The 16,549-nt window shown below is 61.6% G+C and overlaps 1 protein-coding gene across 2 annotated transcripts; it reads right to left on the bottom strand.

Moving 5' to 3' along the window:
- Positions 1-698: 698 nt before the first annotated feature.
- On the bottom strand, positions 699-15,668 carry BGN (biglycan). Of its 2 annotated transcripts, XM_036429991.2 has the most exons (9): positions 15,650-15,668; positions 15,236-15,338; positions 5,459-5,707; positions 5,062-5,174; positions 4,099-4,312; positions 3,515-3,625; positions 3,245-3,338; positions 3,022-3,160; positions 699-1,808 (listed from the first exon to the last, which is right to left on the bottom strand). In XM_036429991.2, the coding sequence occupies exons 3-9, from the start codon at positions 5,694-5,696 to the stop codon at positions 1,611-1,613; spliced, it is 1,107 nt and encodes a 368-aa protein (XP_036285884.1). In that variant the 5' UTR covers positions 5,697-5,707; positions 15,236-15,338; positions 15,650-15,668; the 3' UTR covers positions 699-1,610. The 2 variants fall into 2 exon arrangements, with proteins under 2 accessions (XP_036285884.1, XP_036285885.1); XM_036429992.2 differs by lacking the exons at positions 15,236-15,338; positions 15,650-15,668 and adding an exon at positions 7,515-7,539.
- Between the last annotated feature and the right edge of the window lie 881 nt (positions 15,669-16,549).

Genomic DNA, 16,549 nt, shown 5'->3' with positions numbered 1-16,549 from the left:
GGCCAGGCCAGCACAGGTGGGCGCACGCAGCACACAGAGCGCTGCCCTGCCCCGGAGTGCGCCTCCTGGTGCTGACACAGGAGCCCATCAAGAGGGACAATGGGGCTCCTGGCCAGTGTCACTCAGTGGTTGAGCGTCAACCTAGGAACCAGGAGGTCACAGTTCGATTCCCAGTCATGGCACATGCCTCAGTTGCAGGCATGATCCCCAGTGTGGGGCGTGCAGGAGGCAGCCCATCCATGATTCTCTTTCATCATTGATGTTTCTCTCTCTCCCTCTCCCTTCCTCTCTAAAATCAATAAAAATATATATTAAAAAAGAGGGGCAATCAGGGGACCCCTAGGACTTCCTGGCTCCCCTGGAAGGGGTCTAGCCTGGTGCCTTGCATCCTGCAGGTGCCTGGCGAACACTCCACTCTGAGAGGGCAGATGCCACCGGGGTGGGCTACTCCAGGAGCCCACTCTAAGGACAGCTGGGGCAGTAGAAGTGCCTAGAAGGTAGGGAAAGGGGCCAGGCCGTGGCCTCCCGCCTGGTCACCAGGGCCTCTTGTACAGCCCCACACCTGGAGGTGCCCAAGACCTTCAGGGAAAGCAGCAAAGACAAAGCCCCAGGCTTGGAGGGGGCATAGAGAGGCAGAGCCGGACAGCAGGCCAGAGTGGCCCCCAGTGCCACCCTGAGAACAACGACACATAGAGCCATATTGCACAGTGTTTCTTTAATTGAAAGACAGCATCCGACCTCAGAAGCAGCCCTTCCTCAAGCTTGAAACCCCACACCAAGGGCCGGGAGTGAGGCGGAGGTTTCAGGGTGAAATGCAAGACCTAGCCATCATGGGGGAAGGGGGACAATGAAAAGCGTGCTTGGGACTCCAGTGGGATGCTGGGCCCCTCCTGGGGGCCTGACTTCCGGGGTCTGACTGAGCCCAGTGCTTCCCCTCGTGACTAGAGGGGACAGTACCTCCATCTGCCGCCTGCAGGCCCAGGCTTAGGGGAGAGACCTGATCTAGCCCAAGGATGAGATTGGGGGGGGGGGGGGGGGAGACACTGGTCTAAGAGTCAGTAGAGAAAGGAAGCTCCAATGGATAGGCCATGAACTTGCATAAAGGTGGGGGCCCATTGGGGGCCAAGGATGGCAGACCAGGCCAATGAGGGCCGGAAGCCGCAAGTTCATGTGAAGGAGGAATGTGCCCCAGGCAGGCGCGGTGGGCTCGGAGGGGTCTGCTGTCTCCATCTCTGCTCATCCCCTCCCGTCCCCCAGACCAAGGGACTGGTTTCCCTGGATTGGAGCTTCAGACAATTTGGTTTCAGGGTGAAAGGAAAGCAAATTTGGTGGGAGCCCCTCTGAATGGCTATGGTGGGGGGAGGGGCAGCTCTGAAGCCAAGGGGACTTGTGATGGGGTCTGGGCCTGGTGCCCCACCTGCATGCTTGGGAACCAGGGCGAAGGTGTCAGGGGGCAGTGAGTGTGGGGGGGGGGGTTGGGGCTGGAGGGGGGGGGCTGGGTTGGGTGCAGCTGGGCACTGGCTTGGCTCCCTCGCTCTGCCTCAGCCTTCAGGACATTTGCTGTGCTCCCCAGAGACCCGGCCCAGGCCACCGCAAGGCTGCTGCTGCCTCTACTTCTTGTAGTTGCCAAACTGGATGGCCAGACGGTCGGTGACGCAGCGGAAGGTGGCTGGCTGCACCTCCCAGTAGGGCACAGGGTTGTTGAAGAGGCTGATGCCGTTGTAGTAGGCCCGCTTGACCCCAAAGCCCATGGGGCAGAAGTCGTTGACGCCCACCTTGGTGATGTTGTTGGTGTGCAGGTAGACCACCTGGGGCAGAGGGGTGTGGCCTAGGTTCAGCGCCAGTGCCCTCCCCCGACCCCAACCACCTTTGCCGAATCTGGCCTGGTGGCCACCTGGGCACTACTTCATTGCATTGCATCCAGCAGGAGGAGCAAACCAAGGCTGGAGTATGGTGGTCAGACGTGTGTGACCAGGGGCTGGGATGAGGGGTTCAGGTGGGTTTGTGGTGGGAGGGAGGTGACGGGCACATGGGGATGGAGGCGGGGGATGGGGTGGAGGAGTCCATGCAGAAAAGATGGCACCTTGGGCTCCCAGAGGGTCCCTGGCCTTCCCTCTGGGTTCACCGAACTCCCTCCCGGCCTGGCCCTCTCAGCCTCTCATTCCAGGGACCCCGGGGCATGACAGGAGAAAGAACTTTCAGGATAATTTCCTTTTCCTCCCGGTCCTCAGAGGCACTTGCCCTCTATCAGCCTCCCCCAACTCCCTGAAGCCCCTCTCTAGGGGAGGGCTGAGCAGACAGGAGTGTGGGTGGTATGACGTCCAATGACCAGGAGAGGCGCTCGTGTGCAACAAGCGCCCTCTAGAACCAGAGAGGAACTGGCCACTAGAGGGCGCGCTCAGACCAGCACTGCCTGCACCGCGCCTGCTGCAGCTGGACTGCCACGCAAGCCGAGCTCTGGCTGGACAACCGTGGGAATGGGGCTGAGGAAGCGTCTGAGGGGCCAGAGCAGGGCTGGGCAAGACCAAGCTCACTTCTTGACTGGAAACTAAGCCAGGGAACAGAACCCCAGGCAAGGCCCTGCACCACCACCCCATCAGCCCACTTCCTGCCTTGGGCTATCCCTATCTTGGCACGTAGTTGTTCATTCCCAGGCCCTTCCTGTTCCCCGACCTCCCAGACCCTGCCGTCTTGGGAGACCTTCAGCTCCAGTATCTACCAGGCCACCTCGGCTTATCTGTCACAACCTCTCTCCAGCCCATCCCACCCTCCTTTGCTACCCTGCCGTCCTCCCCCTCTTCCTCAGCACAGACTCGTGACTGCTCCTTTCCAGATGAGGAGGCAGAGGCGGAGGGAGAAGAAGTGGCCAGACCATGCAGCTGCCTCTTGTACAGCAAGTTCCTGTTCCACTCTCTACTTGGGGCCCAAATCGGGAGGGGCAGGGAGGCCAAGGAACTGGCCTGGGGACATGGGCTGCCTTGGTACCGGGTTGCCCACCCCTCTCCCCTGCCCAGCTCTCACCTGGAGTAGCTTGAGATCCGGAAGGCCAGCAGGCACCTTGGACAGCTTGTTGTTGTCCAAGTGCAGCTCCCTCAGGGTGGGCAGAAAGCTCAGGCTTCCGTTCTCGATCATGCGGATCTGGTTGTGGCCCAGGCCCAGCCTGCAAACGGAAGGAGGAGATGTACTGAGAGACCAGAGGAGAAGAGGGCTGAGGGGTGGGCCCCCCGCCTGGGCCCCAGCCCACCTGTACAGCTTGGAGTAGCGGAGCAGATCCTCCAGCTCAATAGCCTGGATTTTGTTGTGGTCCAGGTGGAGTTCATTCAGGGTCTCCGGGAGGTCTGCCGGGACAATGAATGGAATGAATGCAGGAGGGTGTGGCTGCTGCTGTGTGAGTGGGGGGGGGGGGAAGGGAGGGAGGCCCACTGAAGTCCTCCCTATAAGGAGACCAGGTGGCTCTAGAAGGCTCTAGACCCCCAGCTCTGCCCAGCGTGGGAGGAAAAGGTTGTGTTCCTACCTTTGGGGATGCCGGTGAGCTTGGCCTCAGAGATGCGCAGGTAGTTGAGCTTCAGGCCATCGAAGGCTCCAGGTTCAAAGCCACTGTTTTCCAGGGGGTTCCCGCCCATCTCTAGGAGAGAGGCCCCCTCAGCCCCGGAGCCAGAGCGGATGGAGCTTGAGCTGCTGCCCGTATACCCTGGGGCCTGCTGGCCTCCTGGCTTGGGTTGGCCTGATGAACCCTGCCAATTGCCGGCCCCTCTATTTCCCCCTGAAAGCAACCACTGATTTATGGGACAAATTGCTGTTCAAGATCACTAGCCCCCAAGGGGACTAGCCCTGCATCGGGCTCAGTGGGCAGGGCGAGCAGGAGGAAAGGGTGAGCCCATGGCAGGCCCTGGTTGGCTATCTCGTGACATTCGTCCTTTCCCTTCCCTCTCTCTACAATCCCCTGATTTCTCTTCACCCTGTTAGGCTGCTCTGGGGCATGCCCCTAGACAAGGCTCCAGGGGACCCATTCTGACCGGAAGAGGTCCCTGTCCCAGCCCCTGACCCTTCCTGACAGCCACCGGGATGGGGGCTGTTCTGGGCCAGGGCCACACTCACCGATGCAGTTCATGTTGCGCAGCCCACTGAACACGCCCTTGGGCACCTTGCGGATGCGGTTGTCATGGATGCGGAGCTCCACCAGGGAGCTGGGCAGGTTGGGAGGGATCTCCACCAGGTGGTTCTTGGAGATGTAGAGCTTCTGCAGCTTCCGCAGGGGGCTGAAGGCCTTCTCGTGTATCTTAGAGATTTTGTTGTTCACCAGGACGAGAGCCTGAGGGGGTGGGGGTGGACGTCATTGGAGGTGAAGGCCCAGCTTCCTGGCCCACCCAGCCCTCTCCTCTCTCTCCCTCCTGGAGGCGGAGGCAGAGAGAGCAGGAGTAAGTGGCTGTCATTGGGACTTTCACAGGTGTTTGAGGCCCAGCTGGGTGGGCAGAGCGCAGAGCGCAGAGCTCGGAGTCAGGTGATGCCACTACTGCCTAGCGTGGCCCAGCACTTCTATGAGCCTCAGTTTCCCCATTTGTACCCTAGGCTACAATGAAATATGTTCTTGCGAAAAATCAATAAAGTTTCCAGCCAAAAAGGGGATTAAGCTGAGTGATCCCGTCCTGCTCTGTGGTTGCTGACACCCATGCATGTGACCCTGACCCCGGGCACTCCCTCCATGCCAACCTCAGACTCCTTTCAGGAACCCACAGTTCCCAGGTCCCTCTTGCACACCACAAGTATACACCCACACCCCCATCTGGATCCACTCCTAGCTGCAAGGCACTTTGAAAGGGTGAGGTGGACCGGGCCAATGTGGCTCAGTGGTTGAGCATCGACCTATGAACCAGGAGGCCAGGGTTTGTTCCTGGTCAGGGCACATGCCTGGGTTGCGGGGTCCATCCCCAGTGTGGGGCGTGCAGGAGGCAGCCAATCGATGATTTCCTCTCATCATTGATGTTTCTCTCTCTCTCCCTCTCCCTTCCTCTCTGAAATCAATATATATATATTTTTTTTTAAGAGGCAGGGCGGACTTACATAGAGGTGCTGCAGGCCTTTGAAGTCGTCCTTCCGGAGCTCAGTGATGTCGTTGCTCTGGAGGTCCAGCAGTGTGGTGTCGGGGGAGATCTCCTTGGGCACAGACTTCAGACCTGGGGACCAGCGCCGCTGTCACCCATGTGAGCCCAGGCCATGTCTCTGAGAGGCTCAGAGCAGAGGGCACTCACACACACAGACACACACCCAGGGACCCCGCCCCCGCCACTGCCACCCGCCCACACTGCAATCAGCATTCCAGAGCCTGTCTAGGGTCACCCATTTGGGCCCCCATCCTCCCACGCCCATCCCACAGGACAGAGGTGTGTCCCCTTGCTAGGGGCACTCGGTCTGTGCCCACACCTCCACACACCCCTCCCGCCACGGCCCGGAGACTGACCTAGGTCGGAGCACTGAACCACCCGCAGGTGGCAGTGGCAGCCGAAAGGACACATGGCGCTGAAGGTGGGCGTGAGGGCATCCAGGTCCGGGACTCCCGAGGTGTCGGCACCGGAAGCCTCCTCATCGTTCAGCATGGGCACCCCGTCGTCCAGGGTGAAGTCCCAGAAACCCTTTTGCTCGAAGGGCAGGGCCTGGCTCAGGGCCAGCAGGGACGTGAGGAGCCAGAGGGGCCACATGATGGACGTGCCTAGTGGGCCAGAGCAAGAAGGGGCCGTCAGGAGGGCCCAGCCGGCACCCACACCCATCCCTTTCCCCGGCCACCCTCCCCACACCAGGGGCTGGGGTTCGGTGTGTGTTGGCATCGTGTCCCGCATCCATCACTGGGGACCGAGTGGCAGAGATAGCGGCTGTGGGCAGGCAGGAGGCACCTGGCAAAATCGGGGCACCTCCTTCCGCTCCCTTCTGCTCCCAGGCAAGACTTCAGTGGAATTGCAATGTCTTCCTAGTTAGGGAGTCTGTGGCACCCTCCTTTCCCCCCTCTGAGTCAGCGAGCAGCTGCCTGGGGGGTCAGGGAGGCGAGTGGAGGAGGCGGAGAGAGAAACCCAATCATTTGCCTCACACACGCTTTGAAGATACCACTGTGGCCCTGGGCCAATCCCACAAGCTTAAGGCAATGTGGGTGCAGTCGGGGTTGAGTTAAGGGATTATGAGTCGCTTCCTTTCCTGACTGAGCCCCCCACCTTGCAGTGCACCCACATCTTTTTTTACAAAAGCCAAGAGGCCAAGGCACCAGGCTGGGCACGCTGGGCCAAGACCTGGGCTCGTTCCAGAGGCAGGAGGAGCATTCCTCGGGGCACAGCCCCCTCATCTGCTTCTCCACTGTCCCCCGGGGCCTCGGCTTCCTCACCTGGCCCACAAGCCTTCCCCTGGCTGGGCTCGTAGAGTCCTGGGGTTCTCACCCTTCCATCTGCCCAGGGTGCAGGCCCCTGGACCCCCTCACCCCCCACAAGTGGAGCAGACTGCCAGCAGGGTGATGAGCAGGGTCAGGCTTGTCTGGAGGCCCCGAGGCTGGGCAGGGAGGTGGGGGTGGGGCACTTCCGTGCCTGAGCCTGCCCCTAGCACCCACAGGGGCCTGCCCCCTTCCTCCTCCAGAAGAGGCTGCCCCCAGCCAGAGGCTGCTCTTCCCAAAGGCTCTGTACCAGGCAGGAGCCAGGGCCCATGCCTCTCCAACCTACAAGGGTTTCCTGGAAAGGTCCCAGCCTCATTTTCCCCATCTGTTCAACAGGAATCAGAGTGTCCTACCCACTGCTTGCCTCACAGCTTTGGGGTGGGAGGACCAGCAACGGCCCATGCCTCCTGTAGACCCAAACTTGCCCCACCCAAGGAGGCCCTCACTTGGTGCCCATCTTGGCCAGGAGAGGGGCTGTTTGGAGCATCAGTGGGGCTGGGGAGCCCCCATCCCGAGCCTGGATGCGGGCTGCAGACATGGAAGGGAGGCCTGGGGGTGGAGGGCTCTGCCCGCTCTAGGCCAGCACCTTCGGAGCAGCTTGGACCCACCTACTGCTCTCCTGGGCAGGCCCATTGGACGTGGGGTTGGGTTGGCTACCGGGTGGTGCCTGGGGCCAGCTCAAGGGCTGGGCACACAGCTGTGACCCTCAGATTCTCAGCCATCCCTGTCTTGCTGTACCCTCCAGGACTCCTGCAACCCCAGGTCACGTGGCCCGCCTCGGTTCCCCTGGTGCCTGAGGATACAGCTGAAGAGGGATGACAGGCGGAGTCCAGGCCAAGGTTCTGTTGACTAAGCTGCAGAGCCAGCCTTGGAGGGCCCCAGCCAGGCTCCTACCGCCCTCCTGGGTGCATGGCCCCCTGGTGGCAGGCTCAGAGAAGCTGCCTACCCCAAGTCACACAGCAAAGTGAGGATCCTCCATACTGGGGCAGCAGCCAGCCTCTCTGGCTTGCACCGGATTCTGCCAGCCCCAGGCTGGCCATGCTGACTCAGGGGACCCCCAGAAGGCCTTGGCTCAGGGTAGGGAGAAGGCCTGGAGCTTGCCTACCTGGTCAGCGGGTCCCTCCTTCTTCCCCTGAGTTTGCAACTCTCAGGACAGAGTGGCGTGGGTCTAGGCCTCCCGGGCCTGTTACCCCTGCTCGGGTCCCTTGCCCAGGTGCCACTGGCTGCTAGGGGCCAGGCGGAGAGGAGGAGGAGCAGTGGGAGAGAACAGGAAGGGGAAGACGAAGGCGGGAGAGAAGATGGAAGGGAGAGAGGGAGGAGACTGCTTCCCCCTTTGTCTGGCACCCCTGCCAAAGCTTCTCCCCTACAAGGGGGATGAGTCAGGGCTGGAATGCCCAGCAAGAGCCTTGGAATTCTCTGGGATGCACAGTCAACCTTGATAGGTAGGGTTGGGGTGGGGGGGTCTGGGTGGGGAGAGGTGGGAGCAGATGGGCCCCCTGCAGCCTGGAGCTGGAGACAGCTGGGATGTCCACAGGGCACATCTGCCCTGGTGTCTGGCCCCTCCTGGGGGCCAGGGCTCTGGAGGGGCTGCGCCAGCTTAAAGCTACCCTGCCCGACACCACTACATCTTGGGTCCAGCCCGGCTCCAGCACAGACACACTCTGAGGGGAAGGGAGGCTGAGGGCTTGGAGGCCCTTCACCAGGGCCCCGTGACAGAGGCCGAGGACAAGGTTTGGCTGGTTCTCCCCGGTTCCTGGCTGGGCCCAGGCAGTGGGCAGGCTGGCGGGTGGAGGCTGGGCGGGCTTCCCGGCACAGCCCTCATTTCCCCTCGAGGGCCTGGCATAGGACTCCGCCAGAACTATGCAGAGGGGAGGGGGCTGGCTGGACAGCGTGCCTGCAGGGGGCAGCCAGAGACCACCCCCAGAGGCAAAAGGAGCCAGGAAGGGGCCTCAGGGGGTGCCCAGGGGAAGGCTTCCCTGTGTCCTGAGCAATGAGGACCTCTATTTTATGGGAGAGAAAACTGAGGCCTAGAAAGAGGAACAGATTTCCCCCCCCCCCCCGAGACACTCAGTCTGAGACCAAAGGGCCCAGTTCAGGTAACTCCAGGACCTGAACTTCCAGGCCTCGGCCTGGCCTCTCAGCACCCCGTGAAGGACTGGGGTCTCTGGGTGGCTGGCTTGGCCCAGCGTCGGCAGGGCAGAGCCTGGGGGATTCCCTGCAGGATGCTGACGATCAGGGTGGGGGACTGCGATCAGGGTGGGGGATTGCGGGGAGGTAGTCAGGACCAGCTGCCCCAGTTTAAGGGTGCCCATGCCTCCTCCCCCATCAGCTCACACTGCCCGCCCCCACCCCTTTCAGGAACACACACATGTAGGAGGCAGGAAGACCAAAGCCCAGGAAGTGGGAGCCCCCCATGGACAGATAGTGTGAGAATCACAGCAAGTCCCCCCAACACCACCTCCCCACACCACCCGGGGCCTTTGGGCCTCAGTTTCCCTTCATCTCCCACCCTTCCCCCCCGTTCCCCAGGCATGTCCCCAGGACTTAAGGGAGGGCCTCCAGCCCCATCAAAGCAGGCTCTGAGCTCTCTGAACCCCACCTCCTCAGAGCAAAGGAAAGAAGTGGTAATGGCTGTGAGGCCTCAGCCTGGCGCCCACAGGTGTGAGCGAGGGAGGAGGCCGGGCTTCCTGGAGCCTGCGCCTCCGACCCAATAGGGCCCTTCTTGTCTGGCCCTCTGGAAGTCGGAACAGTCCTCCGAGCAGGATTGTTCCAGGTCGCAGCCAAACAAGACACATTGGCAGCCTCTGAGAACATGGACGGGCCGTGCCAGGCATTCAGGCCGGGCCAAGGGCGGCAGGAGCAGGACTTGAGGTCTGGCAGGCCCTGGGAGCTCGCCGGCTGAGGTGCAGCCCACAGCTGCCAAGTCCTAGACTCCGGGCGCTCTCCCTGGGCCCCAGCTTGCTGTGTCTGACCCCACTGAGCCACCCGACCTGAATTCTGACACCCGTGCCACCTTCCACTCAGCCCTGCCAGGTCCCTGGGACTGCATGGGTGAGGTGTGCGGAGTAGGGTGGGGGGAGGTGATTCAGGGTGACCTTTTTCCCCTACTCAACCCTGTTCACCAAACCCTCGGGGCCCTGCTTCAACCAGCAGGCAAGAAGCAGGGTTTGCTACCCAGGCTGACCCTGGGGTGCTCCCTATGGCCCCCCAGACTCCCAACAACTCTAGTCTGTGCTTGGGGTCAAACAGAGAGTGGGTACATGTACCCCCCATGGATCTGCTGAAGCCCACGTGTGCGTACTGTGAGGATGATTCTGCTGCTGGCTGGGGTGGGGAGGGGTTGGTCCCTGAGCCCCACCCTGTCTGTGTCTGTGTCCCAGCCACCCTGAGCCCACCGCCATTGTCTCAGCATGCCCTCAGGTGACAAGGGGTGCAAATGCCCACGTGTGGCTTGCCAGGTCAGCTCCTCCCTGTTGTGGCCCTGGCGCTGCTGGTGTGACTGGGCAGAGCTGGGTCTCCAAGGACAGCCAGACTCCATCTGGACATGGTGTGAGAGGCTGCAGGAAGCCAGCCCATTGGCTGCAAAGGGCTGCCACGGGGAAGGGGGGAGGCAGCTGGTGTTGCCAAACCAGACTCCCCTCCCCTAATGGCGAGGAGAGCCAACCCCGCCTGCCCCTACCCTGCCAGGAGAAAAGCAAGAGGGTCAACCTGTGTCAGCCAGGGGTCCTGAGTTCCCTGGTGTGTGTCCTTCCTCCTCCTCCCACTGGTGAAAATATCCTGAGCTCCTCACCGTGTTCTAGAATCTTTGAGGAGCCCGGCCGGTGTGGCTCAGTGGTTGAACATCAGCTTATGAACCAGGAGGTCAGGGTTCGACTCCCCGTCAGGGCATATGCCTGAGTTGTGGGCTCGAACCCCAGCATGGGGCGTGCAGGAGGCAGCCGATCAATGATTCTCTCTCATCATTGATGTTACTCTCGCTCCCTCTCCCTTCCTCTCTGAAATCAATAAGAATATTTTTAAAAAATAGAATCTTTGAGGAAAGGGGAGGATGCTAGCCCCTCCCAGGGCGGGGCAGGAAATTCAAATGATTTCCCAATGACCATAGAAGGCAGCCCTGCTTTGTACTGCTTGCTGAATGGGTAAGATGAGGCTCCGAGCTTGCCCGAGGCCACCCAGTGAGGAAATGGGGGAGCTGGGACTTCGCTGTCTGACTGTCTTCCACCCCTGTGTCTCGCCCCACCCTCTGCCATCAATTGCAGACTTTGCTGCAGGCCCCAGAGCCGCAGTATCCCACGCTCTCTGGGCTGCGTAGGGGCTGGGCCAGCCCCTGGGGTCCCTGGAGAAGACTCGTTGGCAGCTCCCTCGCCCCAGCTGGGACATGAGGTGGTTGGAAAGCACAGCCCCGTGCCCCTTTGCTCGCATCAGAAATCCTTTAGGATCGTAGCACCTCTCTCTGGCTGCCACCATCCATAGCTCCCCACTGCCCGAGGGGCCTACCCTCTTCGTCCATGGATCAGGTGGCACTGCTTTGGCCCAAGTATATGCACAAGGCCAGCTCTGCTTCAGTCTACAAGGAAGTTGTCTGCAAAAGCCATCACCCTGGCGGGCCGGGGAAGTTCCCCTGAGCATTTTAGGTGCCAGCCAGCGCCAGACCCCCCAGGGCGATGCTCTCTGCCTGCCTACCAGAGCCTGGGTCCCTGCCTGCCTCATTTTCTCCTTGAGCCTGGCCAGGGCAAGGGAGCTTGGCCTGACTCCCAGGCCAGGAGAGCTGCCAGGCACCCCGGAGGGAAGTCTGTAGTTCCTTCCCTTCCTGGGCCCAGGGTTCCCCACAGCCTTCCCTGTACCGGGGTTCCAACTCCCTCCCAGGGGCCCCGGCTGTGGCAGGACCCAGCCCTTGGCAGCCAGGACCTGTTCACCTTCAGCTGCTCACAAGGTTCCCTGCATCAGGCCTCCTTATAGCGGGGCAGCCTCCGAGGCCCAGGGGACTGGAATGAAGGTTGAGCTGGGACTCAGACTTCTGAGAGGATCAAAGTCAGACCCTTCTCTGCCTCTGGACTTCCCTTATCTCCAGAGTCAGGGCTGTCAGAGCCAGCCTCTCTCTGCCCTCTGTCCCCCCGCCTTCAAACCCTGCTTCTATTGCTCCAATCCCCAGGGGCCTCTGACTGCTGTGTCCCCCTGGGCCATCTGACCTCCTAGAGGCAGCTGGTCAGGGAGAAGCAGGGGTGAGGTCAGACTCTCTCCCAGCGCCCCGCCCCCTAAACCTAAGAGATGTGTCACCACAGGGGGTGGGGGAGACAGATGGGAGTCATTTGAGTCTCCAAACTTTCGCTGATGCTGCTGGTGCTGCTCCTCTGTAGGCCGTGCTGGGAGAGGAGGCTGCTGGACTCTGGGCAAAAAGGTGCCCTCCACAGCCCCTCCAGGAGCTACCCCCACCCGGAGCAGAAAGGGTGGGGAAGAGGCTCATGGAGTAGGGCTGGGGTGGCTTCCAGGATGCCCTGGGACCCTCGGGCTGTATGTTCCTACGTGGAAGGATGGAGCTGGTCTAGAAGCTGGAGAAGGACCGGTCCATGGGGCTGGGGCAGGACTGAGCAGACCCCCCTCCCCCCAGCACAACCCCCACAGCCCACTGGCTTCCCCTAAGACAGGATGTACAGAGAGGGTTCTGTGGTTGGCCCAGTGTGGGAGCCGAAGAGGACATGAGGGAGGGGAGGGAGGGAGGGGGCAGAGCTGGCAGGGCCCGGATCTGCTTGCCTTCAGGGAGAGCAGGGGCTCATTCCCACCCCATGGCTCACAGCACGGCACTCTGTCACCTCCTAGCCCCTCAGTTTGGGGCAAGTCTTGGGCTAGCGTGTCCCCTCCCAGCAGCAGGGCAGACAGAGAGGCGTGGTGGGGTGGAGCAGCTCCGGGCAGGGCCCAGGCTTTCCGGCTCTGGGTTACCTGACCAGGGGGAGCAGGATGAAGTCTCAGTGGGCCTGGGAAGACCTTGTTAACAATCAGGATGGGCAAGGATGGTGAGGCCCCGGATGTGCCGCCTGCAGGATAGCAGCCCAGTGGGTGGGGCTTCAGAGGCCAGGGTGTGGGTGGGGGGAAGCAGCCATCTTGGAAGGCCCTGCTTACAGACCCTGGCTTTCGGGCTCATGACAACTCCCTCCTCTGGGGACTTGACACTGTCACCGAAAGAGACACTCCGTGGCCTCTAGTGACTGCAGAATCTTGCCGAAGGAGACTCTGGTCTTACATAGGCCCCCTTTCCTCCTCTCCTTCCCCCTCCAATGGGCCAGGGCCACAGTGGGGAGAAATCTGGGTTGATGGTTGCAAGTCACCACGCACACCGATCAGAGGGTTGTACCCCAACTTTCTGGGCCCCTAAAATGGACTGACGCGGAACTGCCACCAGATCCAGGGGCAAAGGGGTGGGGCCTCAGACTCCCCATCTACTACTTAGGGACCCCGACCGCTTCTCCAGGGCAGGCAGAGCACAAAAGTAGCGGGAGGCTCACATCCACTGGAACAGGGTCCTTGGGTTTGAAGGTGGCCCCGTGGGCAGCTGGACCGGGCGGCTGGCTTGCCACCGGAGTCCTCTCCGCTCCTGGTTCCCAACCTGGTCCTTACAGTTTGGAGGCAGCTCTGCCAGGTGCGGATGGCACAGGCAGCAGCGCGTTGCTGGGAGCACTCGCCTGGTTAGGGATTCCTTGAAGTCCACCCTAAAAGCCTGGGATGACGGGGTCCCAGTTTGGAAGTGGGTCGGCAGCCAAACATTTATCCAGTGTCCCCATAATCTTAAGAGCCCTAAGCCAGGCCTGGCCCAGGGTCCCATGGCCTAGTTGCCCAGGTTTCTCTCTGCTTCCCCCCAGTTCTGAGTCCCAATCCAATGGGGTTGTGAGGAGATAGGGTTGAGCCGCCCGGGCAGCCCCACCCTGGGGCCTTGGAAACCAGTGCTCATGGACCCACACCTCGCCCCGGAGGAGGTACCCTGTTTCCCCGAAAATAAGACAGTGTCTTATATTAATTTTTTCTCCCAAAGTTGCGCTAGGTCTTATTTTCAGAGGATGTCTTATTTTCGGGGAAACACATTCTGCTTGAATGCGCTCCTGGACACAGACCCCCTGGGAACCTTCCTCTCTGGCGTTGAGGGAGGCCCGAGCATCTCTAGCTTGTCCCGGCCCCAGGAAGGCCGTAAGGGCGGTGAGCTGGCAGGCCAGGGCGGGGTGAGGGCCCAGAGGCAGGAGCCTCCTGAGGACAGATGGCACTGACCACAGCCGCAACCTGAGTGGCTCTTCTGAAGATTGTTCAGGAACAATCTCTCTGGCTTAAGTGAGGTCTGCCCCACCCGATGCCACCCACTGCTCCGCCCTGGAGGATCATGGACTTTCTGCACTCAGCAACCCTCACTAACCAGTGCCCGGGCCCCACACCAGCCCATGCCGCAAGCGGGGGGGGGCGACCAGGGCACTCAGGGCCTCACCCAGAGAGCTCTGTTCTACCTTCCTCTTCTCCTGGGTCCCTTGACAGGCCCCTCTACCTGCCAGCCATCTTGGCAGCTCGGGGGCCAGGGGCCAGTGATCTTGCTACCCTCACCTGATCGTCTCATAGTACTGCTAAACACAGGCTATTGCCATCAGTAGTCAAATGACTGTGACGATTCCCTGGGTAGCATGGGGTCAATACAGCCAGAGTTTGTCGGTCAGAAGCCCTGAGTCCTGACCTCAGCTCTGCCCTTGAATGGCTGTGCAACCGTGAGCAGGTTCCTATCCCTCTCTGGGCCTCAGTAGTCCCCTCTGTACAATGGATGGGATGGGGGTGGGACCCGCAGGAGCCACTTCTCCCCTCCCAAAGGGTCCTAGAGGCAACCTGCCAGCTATACTTTGCTCAGACCTCAGGCTCTCTCTCCATTCGAAAGATGCCCCCCCCCCCCCCAACACACACAAGTGGCTGGGCTGCCTTTGGGGGACAGAACTGCTTGCTGGTCAGGGAGCCCTTGAAGCCCACCCATCCCTAAAAGCCTAGGATGATGGGATGACGGGGTCCCAGCTTGGAAGTGGGTCGGCAGCCAAACATTTCTCCAGTGTCCCCATAACCGTAAGGGCCCCAAGCCAGGCCTGGTCCAGGGTCCCATAGCCTAGTTGCCCGGGTTTCTCTCTGCCTCCCCCCAGTTCTGAGTCCCAGTCCGATGGGGTTCTGAGGAGACGGGGTTGAGTCACCCAGGCAGCCCCACCCCGGGCCCTGGAGGAACCCTGAGCAAGTAGGTTTCCCTGCTGAGCAGGAGGAGCAGAGCACAGAGAGGCCGGCGGGAGTGCAGGGTGCACCTGGGGTCTCGCGGCGAAGGGAGAGAGAGGGCCACTGGCAGAGCCGGAGTGCCCGCCATGCCGCCATGCCTTGGTGATGCTCTGGGGCTGCAGCCAAGGATAACAACCCCGAGGGGGAGGCAGAGAGGGCAGGCAGAGCGCTGAGCTGAGTGAGATCAGAGGGGAGAGGAAAGGGGGGTGGAGAAGGTGCCTGGAAGAGGGAGGGGAGTGAGGGGAGCAGAGGCAGAACTGAGACAAGGACCAAGGGTGCCACAGGGCGGCGACGAAGGGGCACAGATGGAGAGGCTGCAGCAGTGCCCTGGGAACCCGCAGGCATCCTGGGAACCCACAGGAGAGGGTGGTAAGGGGGCAGGAGGGACAGGGATAGGGACGTGGAGGGGCAGCATGGGGGCAGCAAGGTCAGGGGCTGGGGCTTCTTGAGAACGGTGAGGGGGCAACAGAGCCAGGGATGGGACATCCAGGGCAGCCGAGGGCCAGCGTGGGGTGTGGGGACAGTGAGTGGCTGGTGTGGGGGCCCTACCTGAGGAGAGGAAGCGCTGGGTGCAGGCTGGCTGGCTGGCAGGCTTGAGTGTCCAGCAGTCCGTGTGTCTGTCTGTTGGGCCGTCCAGAGCAGCTGCTCACTCCTGGGCAGTTCGTGGAGAGAGGGAGACAGAGCCGGTGGGAGGGAGGCTAAAGGCTGGGCGGGCGGGCCAACGGGGAGGGGGCGGGGAGGGAGGAAAGGAGGGAGGGGGCTGGAGGGAAGGAGAGAGGGAGGGAGGAAGGGAAGGAGGGGGGCAGGCTTCCAGGCCCCCCTGGCAGCTTCAAAGGGAGCAATTTTCTTGTAGACGGCTGGGCTAGCTGCACCCACTCCCGGCTCCCCGCTCACATCCCCTCCTCCAGCACCCCCTCTTCCTGCCCGAGGGAACATAGCGAAGGGACACACATTCTCACTCACACAAGGACCCTGGGTGTCTCTGGGCAGGCCCGGCCTCAGAGAGTCAAACTTTCCACTGCCCAGATGGGGACACTGAGGCCCAGAAAGGGGTGGGAAATGGCTTTCTGGCCCCAGGCCGGGCAGAGGAAGGCAAGGGGGCAGAAAGGAAAGAGAGAGGAGGGGGAGGGCTGCCGCCTCTGGTTGCTGGTCCAGCCAGTGGCCCTGGGATTCTGTCCTGAGCCCGCCCAGGACCTGGGCAGCCTTGGCCTGAACAAGGAGGTGCTTCTCTGAGGTCCGGGAGGCAGCTGTGTGGATTTTGGGAAAAGCTGCTGGGAGCACTGGACACCCCCATCCCCACCCCCGCACATTCCAGCCTTTTGTTAACTTGTCCTAGCTGTGTGACCTCAGGATGGGACTGAGCTAGGGGCGGCAAGGGCCGGCCCAGATTTGGGGGATCCTCCCTAGCGCAGAGAAGCTGAGTGGGAAAGCTGATTCAGAGAGAAGGAACCTAGCGAGTCATTCTTTTGCTCAATCTGTGCAGGTCCCCGAGGATATGATAACCGCTCTGTGGGTGGGCACTTCCTCTGGGGCTCCAGCTCTGTGCTGGCCACTCACTAACTGGGCCTGCCCACCAAGCTTCCCAGGAAGAGGCTGTCAGCCATGACTGGAAGCGTGGCCACTTCCTGAGGACCCCTGCGGGCCCACCTCCACCTGTGGCTGGAGTCCAGGCCTCCTTGTCCACTGGGGTCCCGTTCCTCCCCTGGCCCGTGTACCCAGCATGCAGCGGGGCCAGGCCAGAGCCTCTTTCATGGGCTGCCACTGCAGGAGGGAGACTCTTGCAGGAGCAGCTTCCGAGGGACAAAGGGGAGAGTTGAGAGGGAGTGAGAAACCAAGGTAGGCCCAGCCAGTGTGGCTCGGTGG

Source organism: Pipistrellus kuhlii, unplaced genomic scaffold (assembly GCF_014108245.1).
Source record: "Pipistrellus kuhlii isolate mPipKuh1 unplaced genomic scaffold, mPipKuh1.p scaffold_m20_p_100, whole genome shotgun sequence".
Classification (NCBI taxonomy): Eukaryota; Metazoa; Chordata; class Mammalia; order Chiroptera; family Vespertilionidae; genus Pipistrellus; species Pipistrellus kuhlii.
Note: the sequence above shows the minus strand (reverse complement) of the source record. Positions and strands in the feature narration are given on the sequence as shown.